General features: G+C 36.6%; 1 protein-coding gene across 1 annotated transcript in view; it reads left to right on the plus strand.

Annotated features, from left to right (window-relative positions):
* The window catches only part of LOC124552042 (scoloptoxin SSD14-like), a 146,741-nt gene that overhangs the window by 114,530 nt on the left and 18,396 nt on the right, over positions 1-13,815 (plus strand). Inside the window, exons 8-9 of the mRNA XM_047126486.1 lie at positions 1,706-1,946; positions 2,046-2,159. Coding sequence (XP_046982442.1) covers positions 1,706-1,946; positions 2,046-2,159 — 355 coding nt within the window. The remainder of the gene's footprint in view (positions 1-1,705; positions 1,947-2,045; positions 2,160-13,815) is intronic.

Genomic DNA, 13,815 nt, shown 5'->3' on the forward strand with positions numbered 1-13,815 from the left:
TAGAACATAAACAGTAAGATCATTAAAGAACTTGGCCATTTTATGTACAGGTGGTATAGATGTTACATTTTAAATGGAATTAGGTGACATAAAAAAAAATAAAAAAAAATAAAAAAATACTTATTTAAGGATTACTAGTGTAGCAAATGGAATGCATCCTCTTTGCTACATTTTGGCTACTGAAGGTTTTCCTCCTTGATGTGATGCTTGTCCACACAGCACGGCATCCACTACACCAGCTTCCAGAGCCCTCCTCTTCATAAGTGCAGTGCTACAGGCATTTACCTTCATGTTATGCTCATACTTATTGTCAACAACTGCTTGTATCAGTGCTTAGACTGTTTCTATGTTTGTCTCTCATGTTTTCGACTGTTGTTCAATTGTATGGGGATGAAGAATAAACTTTGGTTCATTATGGCCATTCTGTTGTGCATGTCTTACACTATGATATAAAGTGCTATTTACATACTGTGTTATCTTTCTTTACAAATTTCTCTCATTACTGATTGTGTCTTTTTGATTTGGAATCATTTGTATGTAGTCTGCATCAAAGGCTGATTGAAGTTTGTCAGTAATTTAGGATTCTTCTGAAAACCTCATTTGTATTGTACAGAATAGGCTTCCCTCCTATCAAAGGAAAGTAAAATCTAGGATTTGGAAATGCTGTTTCTTCCATTGATTATGGGAGTAACTAAATGAGACTGATCTTGTATCAAAGATATCACAATAACAGAATGTCTGTAGTTTACTTGACAAAATCATGCAATATTGCCAAAAGTTGAGATTTCATGTAGAATGGATGAATGATGCACACTTATGTGGAGGTATCAGCCTAGAGGCTTCGTTAGAGCAGACAATTCAAAGATCAAATGGAGAGAGCAACAGTTAATGAAATATAAAGTTCACAGCAGGTTCAATGGTCTAATGCTCAAAACAAATGATGATTATGAATTGTTAAATATTTGTAATCATGGAGGATAGTGGATACTGTGTGTGCTGTCATCCTGAGGCTCAACTGTAGTTAATCTGTATTTATTTAGGCTTTCCAAACAGACTAGTTGTAAATATGGTTCTTGGGTGAGATATCAGACATTGTTGTGAATTTCCATAATATTTCATTGGGCAACTGACCAATGTCATCAGGTGCAGTGAACACTCTGTGTTCATTGCACCTGAGAGTGATAATTAGTTGTGCTGATGAAATATTGTGGAAATTTCACAGTAACACCTGATGTCTCACCAAAGAAATGTAATTAATTTTTTTTCAACATAATAAAAAAAAAGTTTATCTCTGCAAATTTGTGTTGCCACCGAAAAGTTTATTTTCATTCGTTCTACAATAAAATTGAATTTCTAACAGCCAAATTCTGTATCTATGTTAATATTTGTACATATGTATTTGTGTGCACTATTTTTCCAATAGAAGATTTCCTGCTACTCTTAATACCTTATTTTAACCTGTGTAAGTGCAAATAGAATATAGTATTTTATTGATAGTGAATTGTTAATACAATCTACATCATTAATTCGCGACAGCTCGTCACTTATTCAAACTTGGTTTAGATTCCCCTTTTTAATGAATAAATGGAATGCAATGAATGAGTGAATGGATGAATGAATGAAGTAATGGATGAATGAATGTGCATGTGTGGTTTTCTTATGATTTCTCTTTGAAAACTGAGAAGAGTCTCATATGTTTTTGCAGCTTTGGTGCAATGGTTGTATCAAAATCTACAGGTATCATTCTTAATGATGAAATGGATGATTTCTCTGCACCAAACATTACCAGTGCAGCTGGAATTCCTCCATCACCAGCAAATTTTATTCAGCCAGGGAAAAGACCACTTTCATCTATGTCTCCTTCAATTTTTGTCAATGGAAGTGGAGATGTACAACTCGTTACTGGAGCTGCTGGTGGACCTAAAATTATATCAGCAACAACACTGGTATTTGCATATTTCATTAATTAATTGCTTTAGCAGAAAGTTAAAACATACACCAATAATTACAAATCATAAAGATATTGCAGTACAATATATTTACAGGTATCTATATATAGCCTGTGGTTCAACAAAACTATAAAGGAAGCTATTGACCATAGCCGAATTCATCATCAGCTATTCCCTATGACACTTTTATATGAAGAAGGGTTTGAGGAGGTAGGTACAAATTACATGATGCTCTATAAATTTTAATATTTTACATTGTGTAATGTAGGTAACTTAAAATTTGTAGACAGTCAAGTCACATTACAGATTTCCTTATTAGGAAGATGATATTTACAAAGGAAACAAGTACATATCACACAAGATAATTTCATTACTACATATTACAAGTCTGTTCATCCACAGTCCATACAATTAAACAGGATTCACTAGTTCAGATATACAGGGTGTCCCATCTAACTCTGCCACTGCATGCGTTTCCAAAACAAAAAAAAAAAATGTGAAAAATGCAATTGGCCAGTGATACACCTATGTCAGGGGCTCAAACAAGGGGCAGGAATGCACAATTCATAAATGTAAACATCACTTTCAACATATAGTTGACTTGTTTTCATTGTTCTAAACCTCATACATTCTGAAATATGTAGACTTAAAATGATGGCAATGGTGCCATAGTTTATGCCATAATGCACAAAGCAAAAGTTGTTTCATGACAGTGCAGGCAACCAACATCATGGCATTACAGCATTAATGCAGAAAATGTGGCACCATTTCCATTATTTGAAGTCTTAAGTATTCCAGAAGATATGAGGTTTAGAGCAGTGAAACCAAGTCTGCTATCATTAATTCTTTCTGGTAGAAAAAAACATGCATGTGCCACAGTTTAAAAAATGTAACTTTGTGTTGAAAGTGATCTTTGTTTACTTGTATGCATTGTGCATTCCTGCCCATTGTGGGAGCCCCTGACATAGGTGCATCCATGTTCAGTTGCATTTTTCACACTTTGTTTCATTTTGGAAATATGAAGTGGCGAAATTAGGTTGGACAACCTGTTTACTTGTGTTTGTGTTTGTGTGGAATGGGGGGGGGGGGGGGATGGGTTAGGGTGTATGTGAGCATGTGCGCTTGCATGCATCCACCTAAATGATTGTCATCAGAAATTAAAATCATCACTTTTTCTCGGTCTGTTATCGTGAGCCAAAAGTTTCAGGCTACTGACCGATTCACTATGAGACATAGAACTGTGAATTGTGAATTGCTAAAATATGGTATGTGTGTACCACAACAGTTGGGATGTTCACTTGAGAACTTTCTGCTGTTAAATATTACTTTTTGATCACAAATAAAGATAAAAAATTAAAATGGGAGTTCAGAGTAAACTCTTCCAGCACAGGGAGAAATTTCTCTACCTTGACATAAGTGTGTGACCATATTGTGTAGGTGGCAAAGTAAAGTTTCTAGGCAAGAAAATTGGAAGCATGTAATTAGTAAGTAAAAAAGAAAGGCAATGAGTGCTGGGAGAATGGGGGGAGGGGAGGGGGGGGGGGGGGAGGAATATGCTTACCATTAAATAACTTGCTTAATGTGTGAAGCAAAAATTTAGAAAACAGAAATAGAATGATGATAAAATGAAAATTTGAAAGGGTGTTACTGAATGAGGAGAATAAAGAATGAAGTAATATGAAAATAATTCTAGCGCGTTGACTGCAAATTGTAAAAGAAAATCAAAAAAGTGCAGAATATGTGTAACAGCAATGAGCAGAAAAAATTGTTTTAAACAGAAATGTAGAAGGGAATGTGACAGTGGAGATATGAACAGTGATGAGCTATGCAGTGTAATATGGTGGTGGAAATGTGGAATTTGACATTGAAATAATTCTGTAAGAGTTCAAAATATTGAGAAATTGGAAACATAATAATAATAATAATAATAATTTTATTGTCGTTCAGCTGATTACAGCAATAGACAAAGTCAAGAGCATATATTTCTACATAAACTACTATATCGAAGTGAATTGGTTTACATAAAATAGGTACACGTTAGAATACAGTATTTTCATCTTCAAAGAATTCATCAATGGAGTAAAACGGATTGTTCACTAGTAGCTTGTGTAATTTAGCTTTAAAGATATTTACAGGCAGTTCTTTAAAGTCAGCACTTAGTCTATTAAACATCCTTAGTCCAAGAACTAGGTAAGAGTTATGCGATTTTGATAATCTATGATATGGTACGTCTACAGATGTTCTGTTTCTAGTATTATGGCTATGAATATCACTTCTCAACACAAAATTAGACACATTGTTTCTAATGTACATTAAAACATTGTAGATGAATATGTTTACTACTTTAAGACACTGCAATTTAATAAACAGAGGTTTACAATGTTCTGTTTTATCAGAATCCGTTATTATTCTTATTACTTTCTTCTGTAAAAGTAAAATGTCATTTACATGACAGCTACTACCCCACAGTAAAATTCCATAAGAGATGATGCTTTGGAAGAAGGCAAAATATGCTGATCTCACATAGTCATTGGGAACATGCCCTTTTAAATTTCTAATTGGATAAATCACTCTTGAAAGCCTAGCCAATATATTTTTAATGTGTGGTTCCCACGTCAATTTATAGTCAATAGTAACATCTAAAAATTTAACAGTTTCTAATTCCTGGTAGTTAGGAATCTCTCTGAGGCTAAAGTAAAGTGTCTGGGTTTTGTTTTCATTTAGCAAGAAGCCATTAGCTTTGAACCATAATGAGGACTGAGCAAGGGTATTTTCGGTCAGTGTTTTCAGTGTACCTAGATCAGAGCTTTTATGTAGAAAAGTTGTGTCATCAGCATACAATATTGTATGAGATTTTATGAATAAGGGCAGGTCATTAATCATTAGTATAAACAGTAAAGGTCCAAGCACCGACCCTTGAGGCACTCCGTACCTAACATTAACCAAATTTGATTTCTCCCTACCAATGCAAACAACTTGTTGACGGTTCTCTAGAAAAGACATGAACATATTTATACTGTTGTCATCAAAACCATAGTAAACTAGCTTATTCAGCACAGTGTCATGCTCTACACAGTCAAAGGCTCTGCTCAGGTCACAAAATGTAGCCTGGGCATAGTCCCTAGCCTCGAACACATCTAGGACTAATTTTGCGAGGGAGTCCATTGCATCTGCTGTGGATTTACCTTTCCTAAATCCAAACTGTTTATCACTAATTATATTTAGTTTACCCAAGTAGGCACTAACTTGCTCATACATAATCATTTCTAAAATTTTTGAAAAAACTGGGGTCATGGATATATGTCTGTAGCTAGCGGGACAGTTCTTTTCCCCTTTTTTGTATATGGGCACAACTCTAGAAATCTTTAGTATGTCACAGAACTTACTTTCAACTAGGCATTTGTTAACACAAAAGATTAAAGGTTAAATCACACAATCAATAACATCTTTCAACAAATTACATGACATATCATAGTAATCAACACTAACTGAATGTTTGAAATTTTGCACTATTTTTAGGATATTATTTGGGCTCACTTCTGTGAAAGTGAAGGTGCTTGGGGGAAGCTTTTCAAAGCAGCTGTCCATAATACTAAGTGCATTTTCAGGTGGTTTGATTATTGAACTACTAATTTCTTCAATGGACTGAATGCAATATTTATTAAATTCTTCTGGGGTAATGGCAATTTCCTCTTCGTGTTTAGTGTGTGCAATGGAGTTTATTACACTCCAGGCCTTCTTGCATTTATTATTAGATTTTTCAATGTTTACTATGTTATACAGTTTCTTTGCTTCATTTATTGCCTTCCTGTACTTGCATTTAGCTTTAGCATACAGGTCTTTATACAGTTCTGATTTACTGGTTTTGTACAGACTGGAATACAGCATAACAGTATTTTTCAGTTGCCCTAACTGTGGAGTATACCATTCCTTCGTTTTCCTTTTCTTGTAATTACTACTAATATTCACTATACATTTTTTCAGAGGGATGCTATTTTCAAATACATTTAAAAAGATGGAGAAAAACTTTGTGAATACAATATCAGCTGAATGGTGTTGAAGCCTAATAAAACATATGTCCCAACTGAAATACGTGAGGGCATGTCTAAACCTATCCATCCTCTCTCTGCTCACTGGTCTAGTAATCACAGTTTTAGATTCTGGTTTGGTGCAGTCTGAAGTTACATTATTAAGACTAAGATATACTGCATCATGGTCTGAGAAAGGGAAACTAATTACATCAGTGGACATACAAGTTCTCTTAATATTTGTAAATATATTGTCTAGACAGGATGAGCCTCTGGTAGGTTTGCAGTTAACAGAGTACATGTTAAATTGTCGAAGCACATTTTTGAGCTCTGTCACAGTTTTTCTGTCCTGCAGGACATCAAAACTTGAATTGATATCCCCTCCAATGACAACATCGTATTTTTTCCATTTCGGTATACATATGTACATTAAGAGTTCCTCAAGTTTCTCCAGAAAGATATGGGGGTCACCACTAGCTGGCCTGTACACTACTACTACCATTAGCTTAAGGCTCTCAATTACTAGACCTGACATTTCAAAATGCATTTCATCACAAAGGGTATTGAGATCTATCCTGCCACAGTTTGGTGCAAGAGGTGTTTTTGCATATATTGCTACCCCACCACGTAAGTGCTGTTTTCTGCAATAGCAACTAAGTAGTGTGTAATCATCCAATACTTTGTACCCAAGCTCATCCTCTTTACACAAATGTTCACTTAAACATAGAATATCTATCACGTTTTCATTTGAAAATTCGTTGACAATTAAGTTTTTATCTGCCATGCCCTGAATATTGAGGTAGCATATTTTAAACTCTACTTTAGGCATTTCTTTTTTTGCGTATTCTCTTAGTTGACATGACCTACTGTTACTGCATGAAAGTTGATCAGGTTGTGTCCTTATGTTACTGGAACACCCAACCTGGTCTATGCATACAAGTTTTTTGTCATCTCAGTTGAAACATAATCCAAACACATTACTGGTCTTTTTTCCTTCTCTAGCTTATCCAATACTATTCCAATAATTGTATCACTTAAAACACGTTTACCTAGATAACTGAAATGTTGACCATGCTTGGTATGCCATTCTCTGCTACAACTACTGGTGTTAATTAGGGAAACATTCTTAAAGTGCTTACAGATAGCTTTGTACTCCTTGTTTGTCTGCTCCACTTCCTTATTCACACATGACCACTGAGGCAAATCATGTCGATGTGGCACATTAACAACAATCACGTTGGTGTGGGTTAACATTCCGAGAGTCTTCTTCAGTGTCGAAGTAGCAATGTTCCTTTCGTTTCTGCTGACGTCGTTTGCTCCGGCCATTACCACTAAAAAGTCTCTGTCCGCGAGGACTGTGCTTTCTTTCTTGATTGATGTTGAAAAATCTTGTAAACCAGCTCCTGATTTAACAGTACCTTCTATTTCAAACTCGTTAATCACACGAGGTCCGCTTTCCGTTAATATAGCTGCTGCTAAACACTCTTCAATACAGAAAAAGAATTTACATGGAAAAATCTCACACTAAAAAGCAATTTTTATGTTTCATAGTTTCCCTCATAAATGATAATATATGATAATGTAACTGCAATCAGGACATTATCTACAGAAAATCTGAAGTTGAGCTTGATTAAAAATACGCTTGTGGTGCCAGTTGACTTGGCATGAGCCAACCATCACCTCTGTGAGGACGAACTGCTTTGACTTTTTCCCCTTGAGTTTTCTTATCAGGAATGTTTTGTATGTTGCTATTATTCACCATGGGCTTTGTGTAAAGATATCATGAATAAACTGTATATAACTGAAATGTGTGGCTCTAGTACTTTGTACTATGATGTAGCACTAGAATACCCACAGGCTCTTAGATCACAAGAATAAACATGTAAACTGCACAGTAGGTGTGTGGACAGAACATATGTGTAGAAACATTTACGGCCATGGTAAAATTTATTGGAAAAACAAATACACAAAAGAGCTGATTTGCAATAAAAGAAAAAAAGATGAAAAACTCTGAAAATTCAATAGATTCTGACTCTCAGTAGGTTCCTGTCAGTTCAGAAGCATGTTGGTTTTCAACTGGTGCATTAAATGAATTGCTTTCCTGGTTTTTGGGCTCTGATGTGAGTGAACACTTTGTAAATGGTTTAAAGGATATTGATAAACTGTAAATGCTTGAAAGACATGTAGTGATTACTGTTGCAAAAACTGGAACTGTTTTGAAGGCAATACACTTAAATGAAATGAATGTCCTTAGCTATTTCAATGGAAAGGCAGTACGAGTTTTGATTAAAAGTAGTGTACTTGTTTCTGGACTAGCTCATAACTTATTGTCAGTGAACAGATTGGAGACAAATGGTTTCAAAGCTGAAAATTGAAGGACAGCTATTCAAAGAGAAAATTACATGAAAAACTATGTGCTCTGAAATTAACTAGAAATTCCTGCACGGAATTGCCTCTGAAACAATCTGTCATCAAAGGTTATGACATTCAAAGCAATTTAGTTAATTACTCATAACACATAATTTTACATACAGCGCATTTTCAACTTAGTATAAAGTTTTACAATTACATTTTTTTTACTTTACATTATGTCTTATTACTCTGTAATTCATGATAAATTCAACTTATAAGGGCCTTTTTGGACAAGCCACTGCTTGACTCACTTTTTGAAAGTATTCCCTGTTAATATCTTAACTTCATTTGGTAACAAGTTATTAAAAACAGCTCCTGTGGCATAGCGGCTTTTTGCTGTTAAAGTTACTCTTCTGTTAACTATATGAAAATCTTTTCTAAGCCTTATTTCATAGTAGTGAATATCCATATTTCTTTTTGTGATCTTAGTGTCTTTTTACACTAGCATTATAGTTTGTAGTATATACTTGGCATAAAGTGTGAGAATATTGTGTTTAATGAATAGGGGTGTGCAGGAAGTTCCTGATTTTGCCTTAGCCATGATCCCCAAGGCTCGCTTCTTCAGTATGAAAACTCTTTCCATATTAATTTGCTAGTCCCACCCCACAGTACTATTCCGTAAGACAAGAAAGGATACACTAATATTAATTATACTGATCTACAAGTACTTCCAAAATATGTGGAATGAATAGACACTGAAGATATGAAGACACCAGATTCATGCACCTTCTGTATGGAAGGGAAGCAAACAAGACTTCAATGTAAGCAGAAGAGGACAAGGGCAAAACATCCACTGGAGCTAGTACATAGTGACATTATGGGTCCTATTACTCCCTCATCTCACAATGGAAAGACGTATATCATTACATTTATAGATGACTATACTTATTTTACGGATTATATGTGACACAAAATAAATCCCATTACTGGAATATGCTAAACATTATGAAGCTGTAGCAACCACTCATTTCAGTTTTAGAATTAGTAGATTTTCCTCCAGTAATGGAGGTGAGTATTTGTCAAACAAAAGCTTCTTTACAATGAAGAGAACCCGTTGTGAATTGACAAAATGGAATGAGTTGGAGCATGAATAGGGGCATCACAAACAAGGCTAATTGCATGTTGTTGAACAGTAAACCTGAAAAACCACTTTGGTCAGAAGCAGTACAGACTGCTCTTTATGTGTTAAACAGAACACCTGAATGTACATTAAAAATAACAGCTCCTGCTACTATGTCTTATGGTGAAATGCTAAATTTACAGAAACTGAAAGAGTTTGGTTGTGTGGCATATTTACAACTTGCTGCAGAAATAATTGCTGAAAAGTTTGATTCCCTAATTAAGAATTGCTTCATAGTTGGATACTGTGTTAATATATATCAGCTATGGTGTCTGGAAAAGAGACACATCATTCTTGGAAGAGACATCAAGTTTCACAAAAGTCATTTTGATTTTAATAATGAAGATTGGTTCTCTTGTTAAGAAACCACAATTGTTGAGGTTACCATTGATGAAGAAAATTTTAGTGACTACAGGAATGATACCATATCAAGTGACAATGAAGCAGGAGATGAGAAATCTCATTATATCTGCAGAAGGATAAGAGGAAGGAAATGTCAGGCATGGATGGAACAATAGGCAGCATTAGCACTGAATGCAAAAATGTACGGTGAGTAGTTTGAGAGACTTTCAGTTACCTCTACACTAGATCAGATACAGGGATTAGATTAGATTTACTTTCATTCCAATTGATCCGTAGTGAGGAGGTCCTCCAGGATGTAGAACATGTAAGAAAATCAATAATACATGACAAATATTTACAACTCAAACAAATAATGTAACATTCCACAGGTCCCAAGTGGAATGATTGTCTTTTTTTTTTTTTTTTTTTAATGAAAACTACATGAAAGAATCATTTTACAAATACTAATGCACTGAATTTAAGATAAAAAAGTTTATTTATTTATTTATAAGGTAATAAATATGTAATACAACTACTAAATACTTATTTACAATGAGCAGATTACTGCACTGACACACACACACACACACACACACACACACACACACACACACATATACACACTTATTTACAATGAACACATTACTGCACTGAAATTGTGCAGAAGTTATAATATCACACACACAAATCAGTTTCTTCTACTGAGAAATTCATCAATGTAGTAGAAGGAGTTGGCCACCAACAAATCCTTTAGGCTTCTCTTAAATTGAATTTCATTGGTTGTTAAGTTTTTTATGGCTGCTGGAAAGTTATTGAAAATGTGTGTTCTTGAATAATGCACACCTTTTTGTACAAGACTAAGTAACTTTAAACCCTTGTGAAGATTATTGTTATTTCTAGTATTGATTCCATGAATTGAGCTGTTGGTTTGAAAAAGTGATACATTTTTAACGACAAATTTCATTAAGGAATAAATATATTGAGAACAGTAGTTAGTATCCCTAGTTCCCTAAACAGGATTCTGCAGGATGTTCTTGAGTTCACACCACATATAACTCTTACTGCACGTTTTTGTGCCTGGAAGACTTTAGCTTGGCTTGATGAATTACCCCAAAACATAATCCCATATGACATTATGGAATGAAAGTTAGCACAGTATGCCAGCTTTTTCATTTTTATATCCCCTATGTCTGACACAATTTGCATTGCATATAGAGATTTGTTAAGACACTTCAGCAGTTCTGTGGTGTGCTCCTCCCAGTTGAATTTATTATCAAGCTGTAATCCCAAGAATTTAACACTGTCCACTTCTTCTATCTGCTTGTCATCATGCGTTAGACACATACTCATGGGGCACCCCTTACAAGTTCTGAACTGCATGTAGTGTGTTTTTTCAAAGTTTATTGACAAAGAATTGGCCAGGAACCAGTGATTGATGTCCAAAAATATTTTATTAGCCGATCTTTCTAAGACTACACTTGATTTGCTATTTATTGCAATGTTTGTATCATCGGCAAACAAAATGAACTTGGCATCTGGTAATGTTACTGATGAAGCTCATTGATATACACAAGAAAAAGTAAGAGCTCTAAAATGGAATCTTTTGGGACCCCACATGTAATTAGTTCCCAGTTGGATGATGCCTGATAGCTTGATACATGTCTCTTTCCTAATAGCACCCTTTCTTTCCTGCCAGAGATACAAGATTTGAACTCTTTTGCAGCATTTCCTGTTACACTATAATATTCTAATTTACTTAAAAGGATATTGTGATTTACACAGTCAAATACCTTTGACAGATCACAAAATATACCAGTTGCCTGCAATTTTTTGTCTAAAGAATTAAGCACATTTTTACTGTAAGCGTAGATAGCCTTCTCAATATGTGAACCCTTGAGAAATCCGAACTGTGTCTTTGATAGTATGTTATTTGAGATAAGATGGTTATAAAGTACATTACTTTTTCTAAAATTTTGAGGATACTGGCAAAAGTGAAATTGGATGGAAATTTGATGCTATTTCTTTATCTCACTTCTTAAATAGTGGCTTAACTTCAGCATATTTCAACAGAGGAAAGGCTTCATGCTGTGGCAGGTATGAGTAATAAACGAAAACAAGACCTGCACAGTATGTGAATTACCTAAAAACAAGAGGTCTATTGCTGTACTTTCAGTCTTTATTGACAATCACTGCATACACAAACATTACATCATGTGATAACTGCACACCGAATAATAACAAGGTTAGAGAAAATTAACAAAACTATTAATGGTCAAAGTACAGAGTTCTATCACTGACAACAGAATGCACCCTGGCATAGAACTGGTCTGACTTGAGAAAATTTGTGTATGCTGGAGAAGGTGCAAGTGAACGAGGCCCCACTGGCAGCAGTGTGCTGTGTTCACATTTTCCGGCCTGTGTGCTGGCTGCATGCAATGGTAGCACCCTTGCTTTCCCCAGTCACTGCTGGCACTGAATACAAATACTGCTGTGGTGAATTGTGTGGGTGTGCCATCACATTCCTCCCCTCTTCTGTGGAGTCAGCTTCACAGGCAGGAGGACTATGTGGGACAGATCACTGCTGGTGGAAGCTCAGGACATGTGAGGAAGCCACCAGATCTGACCAGGTGACTCGAAAATGATGACAGTGATGATTGCAAAGGCACAATGGCATCAGCATGGTGACAGTGTTGGCTTTTGTTGGCTCATCAGCATCCGAAGAGGCGTCACTCTTGCAGGGATGTGTTCCAGACAGTGGTGTGCTGTCCACAGTGATGACCCTCGCCACAGGGGCTCTTTGGACTGTGCCACAGCAAGAGACAGAAGCAGTGACACCAGATGCTCTTATGAGTGAGCAGCATCTGAGCAGCCTCTGTCAGACACTGATTGAGGGTCCGGGGAGGGCAGAAGGACCATATTGATGTTGTTGACACCCACCAGAGATGGAGCCTCTATGGTACCCAGCCCTTCTGATGGTGGAACAGGACACCCCACATGCATCCATGGTGAACATTCACCATCCGTGTATCTCCTAAACGATAGCTGGTGCCCATCTCAACTTCTGACTGAAGGTGCATGCCCAGGCTGGATTGCCCACAACATTTCGTGAAGGACACGACCTTGCAGAACGAAGCAAGTGTAGCAACATATGGGGTTGTTGGCCATCTAGAGCCTCCACTGGGCTGTGGCCTTTCATCACAGTAGTCCTGTAGGTGCTTAGGAATGGAGGCAATGCCCTATTGGCAGACAGATCCACCAAGCACTTTGCCACTTGCATCTTAAATGTGTGCAACATACATTCCACCTAACCATTCAATTGGGGGGGGGGGGGAGAGAGAATTGTGCATATTAGATTTGATGTGAGTAACACTGTTACAGCCGGCAGGTGTGGCCGTGCGGTTCTAGGCGCTTCAGTCTGGAGCCGCGTGACCGCTACGGTCCTAGGTTCGAATCCTGCCTCGGGCATGGATGTGTGTGATGTCCTTAGTTTAGTTAGGTTTAAGTAGTTCTAAGTTCTAGGGGACTGATGACCACAGATGTTGAGTCCCATAGTGCTCAGAGCCGTTTGAACCATTTTGAACACTGTTACAGATACAAAAATCACAGAAGAACACTGAGGTACACCGTGGGTCTTTGTCGAGATGATCATCTGTGGCAACACTTTCACTGCAAAAACCTGTTAGGGCCAGCCCATTAGCATCTGCAAAGGTGAAGCTCATGTGTGTGACGTATGGATAATTTTACAGTGCACCAATCACTAATAACCACAAGGAATGCAGGAAAGCATGCACAAAATCACTGTGGATGTGGTCCCTTAGTTGATCGGGAGTAGGCCATGGAGCAATAGTTCATGGGAAGCTGCATGATGTACACCATACTGTTTGCACCTATGGAACAGCTTCTCCATCACAATCAGAGCTGGGTCATTAGTCAAAATGTCAGGTTAGCATTTTCGTGCAGATTG

Source organism: Schistocerca americana, chromosome 1 (assembly GCF_021461395.2).
Source record: "Schistocerca americana isolate TAMUIC-IGC-003095 chromosome 1, iqSchAmer2.1, whole genome shotgun sequence".
In the NCBI taxonomy this organism is placed as follows: Eukaryota; Metazoa; Arthropoda; class Insecta; order Orthoptera; family Acrididae; genus Schistocerca; species Schistocerca americana.